The sequence below is a fragment of the Drosophila takahashii genome, chromosome 2R, assembly GCF_030179915.1.
Source record: "Drosophila takahashii strain IR98-3 E-12201 chromosome 2R, DtakHiC1v2, whole genome shotgun sequence".
NCBI classification, from domain to species: domain Eukaryota; kingdom Metazoa; phylum Arthropoda; class Insecta; order Diptera; family Drosophilidae; genus Drosophila; species Drosophila takahashii.
The window spans coordinates 25547908-25564903 of record NC_091679.1 but is presented as its reverse complement, the minus strand read 5'-3'; the positions used below and the strand labels follow the sequence as shown (position 1 = coordinate 25564903).

Below are 16996 nucleotides of genomic sequence, written 5' to 3'. Positions count from 1 at the left end.
GAAACGAATCTTATGCGGGCATCTCGACCGAATAATTCTGGTCATGGATCACAGATCTACGCCTCGCATTCTCCCCGAGCCAAATGTTAAGGTTAATTCTGGCCCACGAGGCGTATACTCACTTCCTGTAGCCGGTACACACGGCGTATGAGCGATGCTGAAGCGCGTGCCGGGCCGAAAATTGCAGGTAATTAACCATAAATAAAAGGCACTACTTCGCTGTTCCCATCTCTTGTCCAGGCTCACAAGTTCGCAGCACTCCAATATTGATTGACACAAGCACTTGGTCGTACTTGTACACTTTTTGCCATTTGTGTTTACCCAACTTCTTCGGTTTTTGTTCTCGGACTGGCTTTTGTTTTATATAAAAATAAAAATTCATCAAGAACGTACTTTTTTTGTCGCAGCTTAGCGATTTGTTTTGTTTTCTATTTTGTAGTTTTTTTTTTTTTTTGCGATGAAGTTAGGCACGGCCGCTGTTGACTTATGGCGTACGTGTTATATATCGAGAGCCCATTAAGATGGAGAACGGTAATGGGCACATAAAAAATGGCAATTGATGAAAATTTGCTTATTTCCGATGCTGATAAGCCGTCGCAGATGTTTCAAGTTTTATTTTTTGCAATCAATTTTGGTAATCAAAGCTCACTTGAATCGGATATTCTACAGAATAAAACTAAATTAGCTTGTTGCCTTTGCGAATTAGTTAAGCTTCCGCTCTCGAAAACAAAAATCAGAACCCTATTTAAAATTCGTATAGTGTTGAACTAAATTAATTGTTCCCGGGCAGAGTTAATGCACTGCTTTTAATCGAGTTCTGGCATATCAGCAACCTTCTTTATAGGCGCGGAAGTGGCTAATCCGATAATACAAGCGGGATTTATCAGTAAACATTTTAACATGACGTAAAACAAGTGTTTAAAAGAATTTCTGATAAGATTATACAAAATGTAACTTTTTGGGAAAGACAAAAAGAGATTAAAATACAGACAGCTTAATTATAAATCCTCAAAAAATACTGACTCCTTTATAATAGTCCCTATTTTTTAATAATTAAAATAAAAGCCAAAACAATTAAATTAAAATACAACGCAATTGGAACTATCCCTCTGCAAGGATCCCATTTCCCAGATCACGTCACTTTGCGACTGCCAGCTTTAAATTCCAGCTATGTCTGATTTAATTAATGGCTTCCCACTTGGGGGCGCTATGACCGGACAATTCTAATTTATTATTTCGCCAGTCAGGACACAATTACTTTGCTTTTCCATATTTCACAGCGAGGCTCCTTGCCGGCAGAAAAAATAAGCAAAAAAGCCCAGCCCTTCCACTGGATTACGGGCCATATGCAAATGGGCGCAATGTCGGGCCAAGGTCATCGGAGAACTATTGTGCTGCGGCTGAAAAGTGGGCATTGGTCAGGTGTCAAGAGTCAAGTGTCAGGAGGAGTCGACTGGTTCATATATTTCCATTCAAATGAAAAGGGGACTGGATTTTCCTTTTTGTTCCAGCATTGTAGTATTCTGTTTCCACCTATGTAAATTAGAAAAGATCTTTATCTAAAGCAAGTAGTGGCAGGGATTGGTCTGTCATAATTTTATGGAAGTCAGTCGGCATGATTTATGCACAGGCTTAATAAAAAAACTCGTCATTATGTAAATTAATCACTTGCTAATTCCTGTTTTTACTTTAAACCACAATTATTAGATAGTCAAAAGAAACAAACATTTAAGGAATCACCATAGCTCTGATTAAAAATACATGACGCATCGTGAATTAATTTTTGAAGAAAAATATTTTTTAAATTGCCTTAATTTTTTTGCATTGCCGGAATTAAAAATGGACTCGGAGAAAACCCCCTCTCTTATTATGGTGAATAATATAAGATAAAGAATTTCAAGATATCAAAACGTTTTCGTCCAATTGGCGTAAGCATAGGTGAGGCTCTAGTTTTACCACCATCTACTTGACAATAAAAGGGCTTTAAACTTTATCTTTTTACTTATTGAGCTTAATTTTTAATAAATATCATGAAATACCATGTTTTAAAAATTATCTTAACACGAAAAAGTAGAATTGTTATTCTACAACAAATTTACTTTCCTATGACTACTTTTTAATTTTATTTTTATTCACGATAAAGTGGTTGAAAGGCAATTGCTATTTACGATCGTTTGGATCGTATATTTACATTTTACACTGTATTTTACATTTAGCTCCAAGCCATAAAAGTGTGCTTGGATTTATGAATTGCATTTTCTGGTGATATTAATTTGAAAAGGCAAATACAAATACAATACAACACCTGTAAAGATAAAGAGAATTTGATTTTGCGTCAATATTTCATGGAAAAGTTCAGTGTTCCCCGGTCGGCATACAGTAAATTAATTAAAGAAATTGTTTGCGAAAGACATGATTTCTGGGCCGATTTGGGTGATAAGAATACCGAAAAGCGATGGAAACTTTTCTGCAAGCGTCACTGTCTGACGTGGATGATGGGTGGGATAAATATTACCCTTTTAAATAACTATTTGCAGTCCATAAATTATCTTCAATTGCCTTCAGATAGACGATTATTGTTGGTGGCAATTTCGATTTTACCACTGTGTACGCAGGGTTTGTGTCTTGGCTGATCCGCAACAAGTGTGGTGGGTTTTAGTGTTTGGTTTGTTGTGTTTTTGTCATTTATTAATTTTCAAGATAATCGTACATTTAAATCGTCCGTTTTAATCGTTGCGCCCGCGCTCTCGTAAGCATTCTAGAATTCTTCTCTTTGCTGCTCCGAAAAAAATCCCTCTCTCGTTTTTAATTTTTTAACATGGAGCTCTCTGCGCCTTTGACTTTGGGGCTTTGGTTTTTCGCTGCCAAAAGCGTCGCGCAGTATTTATCGTCGAGTTAAAGTGCGCGGATCGCTCGAGGAGCGAACTTATATTCCTGCCAAATTAAATAAAATATTTGTTAAGTGCATGTTTAGGTGTTAGTTGTTGTTGCCGCAAAGCCAAGTTCATAAGCAGGTGCAAAGGTGCAAAAGTGGGCTAATAACAAAACAAGGTAAACTTCTAATTGAAAGTGATCATAATTAAAAACAAATAACATTTTTTGATTTACACCTAACAATTAATTTTTAAATTGTAAAAGGCATAACACTTTTTTTTATAAATTCTTTTTTAAATTAATTTTATTTTGACCACAGCAGTAAAATATATTTTTATTTTGGATTTTTTTAATTTATTGTTTACTTTATTAAATTTGTTCTCTAATTCCTATTCTCGTTTCAAATTTACTTAATTTAATTTAATAAGAAAATAAAACAAAAATGTTTTAAATAAAAATGTACAACAAATATTATTAGACTAAACTGAGCTACAGAACTTATCCCGCATTTTTCTTTAATTTTTATTTGATTAAAAAAGTTCATCGTTAATTATCTATCAAAATGTTTTACATTTTCTCACAGTGAACCGAAACTAATGTTGTAATACCGTTTTGCATTTTTTCTACCCCCGGCTCATATTTTGTCAAATCTACTTTGATCTGTTTTTGGTCTGATTTCTCTCATAAAACGAGATAAACAAATTGGCGAGAATGCCCTCGCGTATGTCAATCGTAAAAATATAACAATTTATGTAGAATTTTTACTTCTGTCCGCCAGGGCGATTTCGAGTAATTAAAAGCGGATATAGAATAAGACTCTTGCCAAAATATATTTAAAAATTTCACCAGAACATTTTGTTATTCTATTGTGCTTTTAATTTTGAAACCAGCGTTGCGTGAAATGATGCGGTCGTGCGATCTGTTTAAGCTTTCAAGACTTCTATATGTTTTTGTATTGTGTGGTTAATTAGGTACGGCAATGCCATGATCCGATGATATGGTAATGGGACTTACAGAGCTTGGGGGCATTCAGTTCAGTTTCATATCTGACACCTGTGATTGATGGGTTGACCAAGGCAATTTTCTGGTCTCTGATTCGGTAATTGGAGTGGCCCCTTTTGCCATTAACCGGGCTTCACTGTAGCCCCGAACACGTGTGGGAGTTTTGGGCACTAACTCTGCAATTGCTGCTGTACTTTCCCCCCTTTTATCACTCCCGCTCCTCCCACGTTCGGCGATGCATACAAATTCAGAGCTTAAGTAAGTTTTATGGCTTTTTAAGTGACAAAGTTGCGGCAAACAATTGCAAACGTCTATATCGCCAAATGCCATCAGCAGACGTACGCAATTAAGGCTAGGCTAGATCGTATTTAACAGTTAAAAGAAGTAAAAATAACTACAGGAAAACATTAACTGAAGTAAGGAGGTTTTTCAAACAATTTTCAATTGTCTTTAGGTATTTAAAATTTACAACATTCTTAGTTAATGAAACTAACTACTATTACATATAGCTTAATATTCTACAGCTATAATATTCTAACTATAAACAAAATATTAAAAAATTATAAATATATTCAAACATGTAAAAATCATGTGACTGCTTTACAACTAATTCTAATATGTCCCATTATAGTAATAACTTGGTCGTCAATAAATGCTACTCAAAATGGCCATAGATTAAAATCACTTTGAAAATGGTCACATAATTTATTTACTTGCCTTTAGAGTCAATTAAAAAATACATCAAAAACAAAAGCAACGACATTACCTCACCAGTTTCATCAACGCAAGATTTATATTCTTGTTATCTGGATGTTTTTAATTAATGACGAATGTCTTTGTGTGTTGCCACTTTTCCCAAACGACATTCTTCATTATTTGCATATAATTAAATTTTATTGGAACACATTTTTGGCCGCCTTGCGGTTCAATTCCGTTTGAGTTCAAGTTCATGAACCCGCCGTTAATACACGTTTCGAAAGCCACAAAAATATCTCGGATGACGAAAATCAGCTCGAAATGCGTTGAAATGCATTCTACTTTGTTGGGTGTGCGAAAATATGTGTGAATTTTGTGTGTTTTGTTCTCGCCGTTTGTGCTACTTTGTTGAGCAAACTTTTACTTTATTGTTCGGATAATATGCGAATTGGCACGGACACACTCATACGCTGCCAATTCGGTTATTAGCGCGCTATTGAAAATTCCACAATTGGGTAGAAAAAAGTATTGGGTTTCCAATTATAAAGCCAGCTTATCGTCCATAAATAGCCGCCCAAAATAATTGCAAAGCAAACTTTAATCAGAGCCGATTAATTGTTTAGATTTTTCCTTTGGGGCCCCCATAACATTGTTGTTCTACACCTTTTAGTTCAGCGATAGGTATTTTTAATTAGCCTCGAAAAAGAGAATCGCCACCTGTGAATCTGAACTATGGAATGCCAGTTAGTTGTTGGCCAATTAAAATAATATTTCATGGAAACTAATTAAGATTAGAATTACACGCTAAATTGTTGAATCAGTTTTCACAATGGATGATTAACGGGCGATGACAAATATTTAAAGTTTCCCGGTTTTGCCCATTTTTCTTGACATTCCAATCAATGGCAGCGCTTGTGTGGGATGGTATCTCTGCTCTATTAGCTCTATTACAAGGTATTCCACTTATCCGCGGGCCCAACCTTAAGTCAATTCAATTACTATCTGCTCATCCAGCACACTTTTCCTCTGCTTCTCAATTAAGGAATAGAACCGGCGTTTCCATATCAAAGCACTCGAGTCTATTGCCTGATATCGATAGGGGCCCATAGATGACGCAAATAAAACACGAAATTCATTAAGATTGCATTAGAAAACTAAATACAAAGAGTGATGAATAACTTGAATATTTTCTGAGCATAGAAAATGGAAATTAGCAGTCCAGTCGCTGATTGATGGCATAGACAAATTACAAATGGAATATGGGCACTTCCAAAATGTCGCTCGGGACATTTGCACACCTTTAAAGTTGAAAAAAAATTGCAAAACAATGGATTTTAATTTTAATTATGGGCTTTTCTTTTCACTCTTCCCAAGCTCTATTTTTTGTAAAAATCTTGATTTTGTACCACTTTTAGTTTTTAAGATATCGTTAAAAAACTGCCGTATTCGCTCGGGACAAAAATAGAAGTGGATTTCGGGGAAGTTCATACAACACCAGAAATTAGCGAATTCTGATGGAATATTTGAATGCGATTTTTTTTAGAATGTTGTTCAAACATGTCGCTGTGAAATGCTTTTGGTTTTACTCAAAAATTCTTTGCCGTTTATTTTTTATGCAGTTTCAACCACATTCGCTCGGGACATGTCGCTCGGGACATTTTTTCCGACTGTTTTGTAAAGCGGATTTCTTTACCTCTAACTCTCAATTGCTGGATGTTTTGCTTTTAACCTAATAGTTTAGCATGAGAATGAAGCATTCAGTACAGAAAAATGTCACATATTAGCATTCCTATAGGATAAATTAACAACAGAAGACAGGTCCAAAAAATAACAAAAAAATGGCCAAAAACTGATTTTGGTGTATATTGGTGGGGTTTGTCATAAAAATAATCAAACTATACTCCAAATTTGTAGTTAAGCTCAGTATCCAACTAATTAGAAACTAATATCGGGGCAAAATCATGTGGAAATATGTTTTATTCAAGTTTCAAGGTTTTTGGCTTGGTGGACTTTTTTTTGGAAGTGCCCATATGCTATATGGTATATATATATATACATATGTCTTTATATATTTGTAAAGCTCTTGAGATTTTATGTGGGGGCATGGTCAACAAGTCTTAGCCCATTTTTGGGACTGTTCGTGACCGCATTGCGCCAAATAAGAACAGCAAAACAAACAGTTTCCACTGATTCCACTCTATAAAAAAACAGGCCTAATCCCCTCGCGGCGGGTTAACCCCCTGAGGCCCCCTTAACCCCCGGTTAAACACTCTCAACTTCTCATTCTCGAGTGCTGTTCACTTCTGACGGTGTTGCGCTCAAATATTTACCGCACTTTTATGACTCGTTGCCAATTAAATATTATACATTTTGTTTGCTCTGATATATTCTCACATGCAGCTGCGTTAGCCGATAAGATGATAGGTTTCATGGAGTTAGGGGGTTCGGTGTCTAAAGGGTGCCCCTAATTACCCACTTTTGACACAACGACAATGGGTTAAGTAAAGCACACAAACATTCCTTCACAGCTGGAAATAAAATATTTAAATGAAGATTGAGCTAAACAATATTTTGGGCTGCCTGAGTTACCTATTATTATATTTTGTTTTTATTTTATTTTGATTACACTATGCAGCATCAAAAATTAACCTCGATGAATGCTATATTTTTGGATTCGTTACGAATTCCCAAGTTAAACTGCGTTTTCCAAAGAGTTCCCCGACGCAAGGATTCTTAGCAAAAGGACCTCAAAGTTCGAAAAATGCTGAAATTGACCAACTTTGCGGAGCTCTCAGAGGCAAATGGATGCATGGCTTGGTTCGAAGTTAAAGTTTTTTAAAAGATACACCCTTTATCTTTCAAACCCCATACATAAAATAATTTTAGGATTTTTTTTAAGGCAGAAATAAATTCCAAAAAACATAGTCAAAAAACTGAAAAACATACAGCTGCGGTCAAAATAGTAGCAGTGTTGCCGCCTTGTGTTTTTAAAAGTTTGATGTTGTAATTTTTTCTTATCCAATTAGTCTAATAGTAAAATTATAATCAATACAATATTACCAGGAAAAGATCAATTACAACAACAAACTTTTAAATACACAGGGCGGCAACACTACTACCATTTTGACCGCTGCTGTATACTTTTATGTTTTTTGACTATGTTTTCTAGAATTTGTTTCTGCCTTAAAAAAAATCTTAAAAATTTTTTAAGTATGGGGCTTAAAAGATAAAGGGTGTATCTTTTAAAAAACTTTAACATCGAATCAAACCATGCATCCATTTGCCTCTGAGAGCTCCGCAAAGTTGGCCAATTTCAGCATTTTTCGAACTTTGAGGTCCTTTTGCTGAGAATCCTTGCGTCGGGGAACTTTTTTGAAAACGCAGTTTAACTTGGGAATTCGTAACGAATCCAAAAATATAGCATCCATCGAGGTAAATTTAAAAAGCACTAAAAATGCTGCACAGTGTTATTATTTTAGATATATTTAAAATTTATGTACCATAAAATCTTTTTTAGCCTGCATTCTTACTGATAAAAAACTGTGACTATTTTAATTGAGTACCAGACAAAAGTGTCAACCAATTAGGCACCAAGACAATTGCAGCGGAAATGCAGATAGTCAAACTGTCGCCAAAGGCCAAAACAATATCGCTCCTTAAATGAGTGAAAAAAGTGGTGGTTAAATACCTGCTCATGTCCGACAATTGTCCACATCCAATTTCAAGCACATTTCCATTTACAACTTGGACTGCGATTTGCATTAACTGCCAGACATCGCCGACTGATTTTTCTTGTGCTTTTTTTCAGTTCGCCAGTTTCAATTGGAAAGCAAAGCGAAGAAGATGGGAAAGTTCGAGTATTCACTGGGTCTCAATGAGGTAGGTTAATAAATACAATTGTATACTTTTTATTTATTTTTAATTTTTTATCCAAGCTCAAATCGAAGGAGCTGCGATTGTGGCAGGCCCTGATTGGAGAATTCCTGGGTAATCTGATCCTCAATTTCTTTGCCTGCGGTGCATGCACTCAAATTGAGGATGGTACCTTCAAGGCCCTGGCTTTTGGCCTGGCCATCTTCATGGCCATCACGGTGAGATATTCTTTAAATTACAACATCATTCTTACTAAATTAATCGTAATCCCCTGCAGATTGTGGGCCACTTGAGTGGAGGACATGTAAATCCTGCAGTCACCGCTGGAATGTTGGTTGCAGGACGAATCAGCTTGATCAGGGCCTTCTTCTATGTAATTTTCCAGTGCCTGGGTGCCATCGCTGGAACTGCAGCTGTTAAGGTGAGAAATTATAAAACAAAAATTTGTCGAAAAATTTAATTTAATAAGGAACATGGTAAATTTATGTTTTTAATTTTGCAAAAAATTGTACTGATCTCTTGTTCTTGTTTGTTCGTTGTGCCTTGAGGCTAATCTCGCTCACTTGAAAAACACCGAGAAACAACACTGAATCATTTATCTCTTAGTGGTTTTGATTGTCCCACATCCGGTTGTGGTTTAAAAAGTGTCTGGTATTTTGACAATTGCCTTCAATGAGTTCATAAAATAATCTTTACGGCAATGTAAAGAGCGTATGAAGTTAACCCGTTGATAATTTTTAAGTACACAACCAAACTTGTCAAAAAATTGTTGTCTTTTATTTAATTATATTTTATTGTGTTATGTACTGATTCAACCGAAATAACAAATAACATTTAAATTGGATTCAAATAGCTACAGTTTTGTCAACAAAATATATTAAACTATTTATTTATTATTTGGTATGCAATATATGATTCAGTGAAATGTTCAGTACGAGATCTTAAAAAATAGTCATAAGCTAATAGTCATAACTAGAAGTCGGATTGTTTAAATTATATTTTAAATATATAAATGATCTTGAATATATTACTGGTTGCCAATTTTCAGTATAAAATCAATATTTGATTAAGCTTACAACCAATTACTATTCTTAAAAACATTTAAAATAACATTAAAGTATCTCTGGAATTAATTCACTTATAATCCTATTTATAACACAAGTATATTTAGGATTAAGGAAACTCTTAATAGTTTTAATACTTATTAAAAAATTCGATTATATCCTCTAGATACTCCTCGATCAGGACTACCATAATGGCTTGGGTCACACCTCTCTGGCGCCGAATATCTCAGAAATGCAGGGCCTGGGAATTGAGTTCTTCCTGGGACTCCTGCTGGTTCTCGTTGTATTTGGGGCCTGCGATCCCCACAAGCCCGACTCCCGTTACACGGCGCCCCTGGCCATTGGAATGGCTGTGACCTTGGGTCACTTGGGCACGATTCGATACACGGGTGCCAGCATGAATCCCGCCCGCACTGTGGGCACTGCCTTTGCCACCGATATCTGGACCTCGCATTGGGTGTACTGGGTGGGACCCGTGCTGGGGGGCGTGGCAGCAGCCCTGCTCTATACCCAGGTTCTGGAGGCGAAACCCGCCCCGAAGGCGAACGAGGCCTCCGAGAAGTACCGAACGCACGCCGATGAACGCGAGGTGAGAGTCAGGTTGATAAGCGCCTGGAGCGAGGAGTCCTTCTACTGATCACACCCACTCATTACACACCCACTTATCACACTCAAAACTCACTCACCTCTCACAAAAACACACACACTTGCATTGTAAATACCCCAACTTACTCGATTTCAGGGATGCAAACCGAATCGCAACACGAACCACTCGTTTTGTATCTCATTTATCTGTAACTATTTAAATGTATATATTTTTATCGCTTTAGCAGCAGATATTCGTATACTAAAGCTATCGCAACCCGCCATCCAAACTTAAAGCAATCCACTTTTGAGAACCGAACCCATTGGTTTAGATCTTCTTCAATCCTTTCAACCGAACCCGTCCACAAATTCGATCGGTTTGCATCCCTGCCTAATTTACCCAACTAATTTGTGTACTATTATATTTTCATAACTTGCAGATGCGCAAATTGGAGGGAGAACGCGACTATGCTTAAAACTAAGGGATCATCAGCGACTCGAATCTAGAGATAGAGGGAGATTTGTTCGATGTATCCATTCATTTCAGTGTCTATCATACTTATGTCGTGTACTCTTCCGTTCGTGTGTATTTATGTATTTATTCATGAAAAAAAAAATCATTTTTTAATAACTAATATTTAAATGTGTAAGCTGCCCTAAAATGCAAACTACAAAATAAATTACTTGTACTCTCAAGCGTTCACAATAAAGTGGAAAACATTAACTGAAATGGAGGGAAGTAAATTTGGAAATATTTTGTAGCATTATAAAATAAAACTAGAAAGAACCCCACAGTCGAGTACCTCGACTATCAGATACCCGTTAAATAGCTAAATGAAGTGCAAGAAAAATGGAGATATGCATTCATCAAATCGGCTGCTTTCACGCTTGAATTTCATTATTGTTCATTCTACATTTCAATAGGTACTTCACAAAAAATTGTAGTTATACTTTTCCGAAATCTATGAGCTTTTTAAATGAATCGCTTTGATTTGGTATATTAAAATAATTTAATTTTAATTTATTAATTTATTAATTTACCTTTTATTTTTGATTACTGGATCAAGTTTTCTTTAATTTTCCACCCTCAAAAAGTGCGCCAAGCTAAAGCTTATGCTCTGAGCTTTTCCGTAGCCAATTTTCCAACACTTGGTATGCGGAAAAGCTGCCGCGCAGCATACGACAAAAGCGTCATGCGCCAAAACTGTCAAAAGCGTTAAGGGAAAATCGGAAAATCCGCAGTCGTCTCCGTCGTTGTCAATGTCGTTGCGTGTGACCTGCTGAATAAATTACAAAATTAAGAATAAAAAACGGCAACGGGCTGAAATTGCCCACAAATAATCGTGAAACAATTGATAAATTATTCGAATTGGTGAATTAAACAATTGGCCAGTGCACGCGGTTAATTGAAAAGCCAGTTGAAAATCAAGGCAAAGTGATGCACCAAAGTGTTGTGAGCGAAAAGCGAAATCAATAGGAAAACAGTGGAGGAAAAGTCACCCAATCGACGGAAAAGCGACCGAGACCACAGCGAGGGTCGAATGCAAATTGCAGTAGACCCCAGAGAAGGCTGAAACCCAGGTTGGCCGAGTTAAGCTGGCCAATCGATTCGAGAATCGGGAACATATTATGAAACAACGGCCCAACAACCGACCCGGAAAAGTGTGAGGAGAGGCGAGGAAAAGTGAAAAGTGGAAAGTGGCTGGGAAAAGTGGAGAAGCTGCAGCGTCGCGTAAACAGAGCCACACAAAATCAATACTCGCGTGTGTCTAGGCCAACGAAAAGCAGGCAGCAAAACATGGTCGAAAATTCAATTTCAGTTAGCCAGTAACGGGGACAACAGGCGAGTAATTAATTGTTTTAAAGGGGCGATACTAAGCGCAAAATCAAACTATGGGCGTTGTTTACATTCTGGTCTGTGTTCCGTGGGCTTTGGGCTCTGACCCACTATGCAATTAGCTCGTTAGAGCCATTAAAATTTGATGAACGGCCAATGAAATGCGATCGGCAGCCATAATCATCGCCAAAACGGCGGCATTGCGAACACTTGTTGAACGGCAGGAGGACACTGAACCACATTTTGACCCACTTATGCAGCAGTGGTGCAGGATGATGGTCACAAGTCTTTACCCCAGTGGAGAGTCTTCAATATTGGCGGAAAATTGCTCTAAATAAAGTAGTGCCAAGCTGAAACCTTAACCTGAAAAGATTGAGAGATCGATCTTGAGGGGTATGTTGGTTTAAGGATCAGGGGTTAGGAAATAAATATTCATAATATATTAATAGATTGTTAGCAATTAAATTTTTTTTATAAAAACTACATAAATTCTTAATGTTTCGCTATCAAAATATTGCATTGTTTACTTAAAAAAATGCAATTTTTAAAATCCCATATCGAATCCGTAGCAGTCAATTAATGGTTTAATATTTATTAGATTAAAAAATTCCCCATCTTTTATCGATAAAAATAATTTTTGAATAAACACTTTCAAGGGGTAGCTTACAGTCCAGTCATCCCCATTGATTTCTACGCGCTTTAAGAATATTCTTAGCAGTGGCATACATATAAATATAAATAGTTCTGTCTGCCGTTCCCCTCGCCTTTCTTTGCGCCCGCCCTCGCGTTATTTTGACACTTTGCCAAAGTTCAATGCAAAAAATGCCACAATAAATTCAGCAAAAGCAAACGCAGAAAATGTGTAAAATGCAGACCAGAGTGTGAAATGTGAAATGTGAAAACCGAATGATATGATACTGATGGCTGGCGTTCCAACAGCCGGTCAATCACAGGGGACCAAAGAACCAAGAAGAACTATTGACATCAGCAGCAGCCATGACTTGAACTCACCCTCCGAAAGAAAAAAAAAACACACACACCACCATTCACACCGATTGACCTAGAACACTTATTAGAGGTTGGGTGGCTCTATTTTTAGAGCCATGTTTTTGATCCACCTATATCGGTACCATCTATACATATACCATGCATGTATTTATACTGTCATATTGACGTACGCATTTGAGGCTGTGCTAGGGAACTTAAAGTGTCGCCATAAATTCGAGAGCCACAAATCATTATCATGCCGAACTCTTTGGTCGACCCTCGCCCATGTGCACCATTAACGCGCCATAAAAGTTGGGAAACCAGAGTCGGTCGTTATTTCGGAAAGTGTTAATTTTTGTGCCTCCAATTCTATTGTGGGAAATCACAAGGGATTTTAAGGGGGAAACTTGCTGGAATTTGTTAAAAACCTATTGAAATCAAATATAATCACTGAGGATTTCTGTTGATATTCCTATTAATATAGTATGTTAGTGTTCCATAATTAATCATTATAGTTTATGGTCTAAAGGAAATTAATTTTTGTATAATAATATTTCGAAACTTTTAGTGACGGCAGCACAATGCTTCGCTGCAGGAACAGGATCTGAGTGCCATTAGCAGACTGTTGAACGAAAAAACTCAGTTAAATTAGGCCCACTTTAAGTAAGTTCCTTTGCCAATTTAAGCCATACAAACAGTAGACCAAAATATATGCTTTTCAGGTGGGTGGAAAGCCGGAAAACCGAGCAAGATGTGGACGCAGAGAAATGCAGTCGGCAATTGGCTGTTGGTCCTAACAGGTAATCCCTTCACTCATCCATCACCACAGACATCAAGCAAACACATAGACATAGCCAGAGAAATAATCATCAAACTAATAATGAACAAAGGTCAACACCATATCGAATTGAATGATAAACAGAAGCGGAAACAATAAACTGAAGAGCCGGCATAAATGCCCGCTGCTTTATGGACCATCAAATTTTATTCTCACACAGATCAAAGAATTGACTCGGAACTTGTGTACACACAAGTTTATTAGATTTCTTAGTAATAAAGCTGACACAGGGATATGTTGTAGGCCAAATGAGAATTTGAATCAAAGTCATGAACAATAAATTCGTATTCCATTCACTTAGGAAACTGAAATTGAAATCCTTCGTGATGTTTTCATCTGACACTTTTATAAACATCTATGAAAAATGTTATTATGCAAAGACCAACAAGAAGAACCGAATAAATGTGAATGAGTTGTTAGGAGAATTCAATTTAAGTGCAAGCTGATCGATCGAATCGAAATTGTATAGATAGGCACCGAGATGATTGATTTTCATTTGCCTTGCTAGCTGCTAAGCCTTTCATAATTCGATTGAATTTGATTGAAAACATATTTTACATTATTTTTATTTTTCATTTTTCATCGGTAACTAAAATAATATATAGTTTTTTTGGCATTGGCAAAATTCGCTACCACCGATAATTGTTTTCCAAGTAAGTTTCATTTTGCGTATGATTTCCCCATTCGATTTGAACAAAATTACCTTCAGTTTTTGTACTAATCCAAAAAAAAAGAAAATAATCCCCTGTAAAAACGTGAAAAGCAATTGTTGCGTTCGATTTGAGTTTGGTTTGGTTTTCATTATTGGTTTCGTTTCGTACGTGCCGTTGATTGTAAATGCCGTTATATATCGACTGTAAGCAGCTGTCTGTACTCTATACATTCTATCTACCCATATACCATATATATTGCATATTCCTGGTCACATCCAACAACAACACGTATGCGTCTTGAGTTGCAGTGAAGTTCACACCAAAATGTAAACGTAATTTGTACAAAATGTTTTTTCTCTGTGCCTTTTACAACACTGTCACCCTGGTAATATTTTCTTGTAGGCGGTGAAAACGAATGGCATTCGAACACTGAGTGCACAGAATATCGAGAGTACTAACATAATACCCGCCGCGGCGAGTGTAGAGTGTCGACATTCCACCCACCAACTCTATTTTCTCCTCAAACTAAAAACCCTGCCCGAAATCAGCCGATAACTCAATGGCAGATACAGTTGTGCTTGACCCGAGGGAATGCGGAATCGGAACAAGCTGAGAGGTCAACTGTACCTGCCAAGGAGCCTTATCTGCCCACTTCCCGAAGCCCCTTTGATTTTGTATCTTTGGTTCGTGCTCCTTCTACTGCCCACTTCTACTTTGCTCTCTCTCTTCCATTATTTATTTGCAGCCTTTATCGGATTTCTAACTTTCATATGGATTCCGCAGACCTCAGCCGAATGTCAAAGTATGAGTCCATTGTCTTTCCAAACCAGAAACCGTTTGCTTAAACCTATCGATTACCTTTTTGCCAAAATATAAGAAAATATGAGTCATGCATAAGTATATGTATAATCTATTTCTAACCAACTCGAATCGGTTTATTTCGAGTTCGCCATGAATAAGGAATATTTTTGGATTATCAATGTTACTTAAGATCTTTTCGTTTTCGCATTCGAAGCCCGATCGACCGAAAGATCGGAGCTATTTCGCTCATTCCTAAAGCTTTGCCACCAATATCCAATGTTCAGTTCTTTGGGGCATCCCCTTTAAACTCTTTCCTAACTTTACTTTTCTTTCCGTTGCACTTTTTTCAATAGTTTTGTTGCACCAAAGCTTTTTGACTTTCCTTCCATTTTTGTTTGATTTAATTCCTTTCAACTATCCTTTGGAAATCCATTAAATCAGGTGTATTTCTGCGGTAAAGTTCGTTTCGGAACTAAAAAAAATAATATTAAAGATAAATAATACAACAAGTTTAATAAATAAGAATAATTCGATTACCTTTTTTAGTTTTGTTTAGAATATTTTCTTTAAGTTAAGGATGCGAGTTTTAGGAAAACAGCTCTGAAACAAACTATATCCGGAAAACCGATATTTTATCCTAGTTATTTGGTGTGTCTGTATGTGGTGTAAGACTATGGAGTGTGAGGCATGGTTTAAAAGGACACTTTTCCATCAAAGGCATCCAGTAAATCCTTCAACATAAATGTGATTTTCTGTTCTGTTAATTTTTCTTTGCAACTGTAGGTTAGAAAAACTTTATTAAATATTTTACGAAACATTAGCTACCCCTAAATTCAAAAATACCACACACCCAATTCAAAAGAATCGCAACAAATCACTTGTTATTTTGAAAACTGATATCGATAAATGTTTACCGCCTGATGTTTGTTTGTGTTGGCAACCCTTGGAATGCTTTTGTTGCACGTTTTAACGTTACTGTACCGTAGCTAACCTAACCTCAAAATAATCTGAAGATCAGCAGAGAAGAGTAGCGTATTGAGAAATTGATAATAACGAGATATCTTTTCATATAGCGCGATCGATTTACTGCTATGAGTGCGACTCCTGGACAGATGCCCGCTGCAAGGTGGGAAGAGAGCAATGGAGGTGGACTATAAGACTAAAGTTTGTTGTATTTATCCAGGATCCCTTCAACTATACTGCCCTGCCAAGGGATCAGCCCCCCTTAATGACCTGCAACGGTTGCTGCGTGAAAATGGTGCGGCATCAGAGATCACGTGAGTGTTCAGCAACCCCGACACAACTGTACCCCGGACCTTGCACGCGACTGTACCTAAAGATCCCCTATTTTCGCATTGATTATCCTTCAACTGACTGATCGACACCCTTGCGTGTGCGTGTCCCCGTCTCTTTCTCTCTTTTCTCGCTCTCTCTTTCAGCGTACGAGGTGGTGCGACGCATGTGTACGTCACAGTTACAGATCAATTTATTCATGGTCGATCACGTGTGCATGATGGAAAGTTCAGGCAATGGACATATGTGCTTTTGTGAGGAAGATATGTGCAATTCTAGTAAAAATTTACATACTAACGGTTGCCAGCTGCATCTCATACCCATCGCAGTGGCAGTGTCGTGGCTAATTGCTCAATTGCTCAGCAGATAGAAAGTGTTAGGCTCACCCACAGAAATCCACACACTCAGAACATACAGAACATATAGAACATACAACAAACACACCCAGAGAAAATCCTACACGAACTCACTATCTCTCTTCCTCTCTATCTAA

General features: G+C 37.0%; 2 protein-coding genes across 8 annotated transcripts; both read left to right on the top strand.

The window, feature by feature from the left end:
* The first annotated feature begins 2871 nt into the window (after window positions 1–2871).
* Window positions 2872–10824, top strand: Prip (aquaporin prip). Of its 4 annotated transcripts, none has more exons than XR_011418363.1 (6): window positions 2872–3051; window positions 8381–8451; window positions 8508–8663; window positions 8723–8866; window positions 9676–10223; window positions 10535–10824. XR_011418363.1 is itself a non-coding variant. In XM_017158908.3 (5 exons), the coding sequence occupies exons 1-5, from the start codon at window positions 8416–8418 to the stop codon at window positions 10568–10570; spliced, it is 795 nt and encodes a 264-aa protein (XP_017014397.2). In that variant the 5' UTR covers window positions 8381–8415; the 3' UTR covers window positions 10571–10824. The 4 variants fall into 4 exon arrangements, 1 of the variants encoding a protein (XP_017014397.2); XR_011418362.1 differs by lacking the exon at window positions 2872–3051 and adding an exon at window positions 10343–10471 and having other exon boundaries at window positions 9676–10098; XR_006412116.2 differs by lacking the exon at window positions 2872–3051 and adding an exon at window positions 10340–10471 and having other exon boundaries at window positions 9676–10098.
* A 497-nt stretch (window positions 10825–11321) lies between these two features.
* qvr (protein quiver) lies at window positions 11322–16901 on the top strand. Of its 4 annotated transcripts, none has more exons than XM_017158969.3 (7): window positions 11322–11937; window positions 13487–13581; window positions 13641–13718; window positions 15155–15211; window positions 16284–16336; window positions 16394–16487; window positions 16650–16901. In XM_017158969.3, the coding sequence occupies exons 3-7, from the start codon at window positions 13670–13672 to the stop codon at window positions 16871–16873; spliced, it is 477 nt and encodes a 158-aa protein (XP_017014458.1). In that variant the 5' UTR covers window positions 11322–11937; window positions 13487–13581; window positions 13641–13669; the 3' UTR covers window positions 16874–16901. The 4 variants fall into 4 exon arrangements, with proteins under 4 accessions (XP_017014458.1, XP_017014460.1, XP_070069391.1 ...); XM_017158971.3 differs by lacking the exon at window positions 15155–15211 and adding an exon at window positions 14362–14409; XM_070213290.1 differs by lacking the exon at window positions 15155–15211.
* Window positions 16902–16996: the final 95 nt, after the last annotated feature.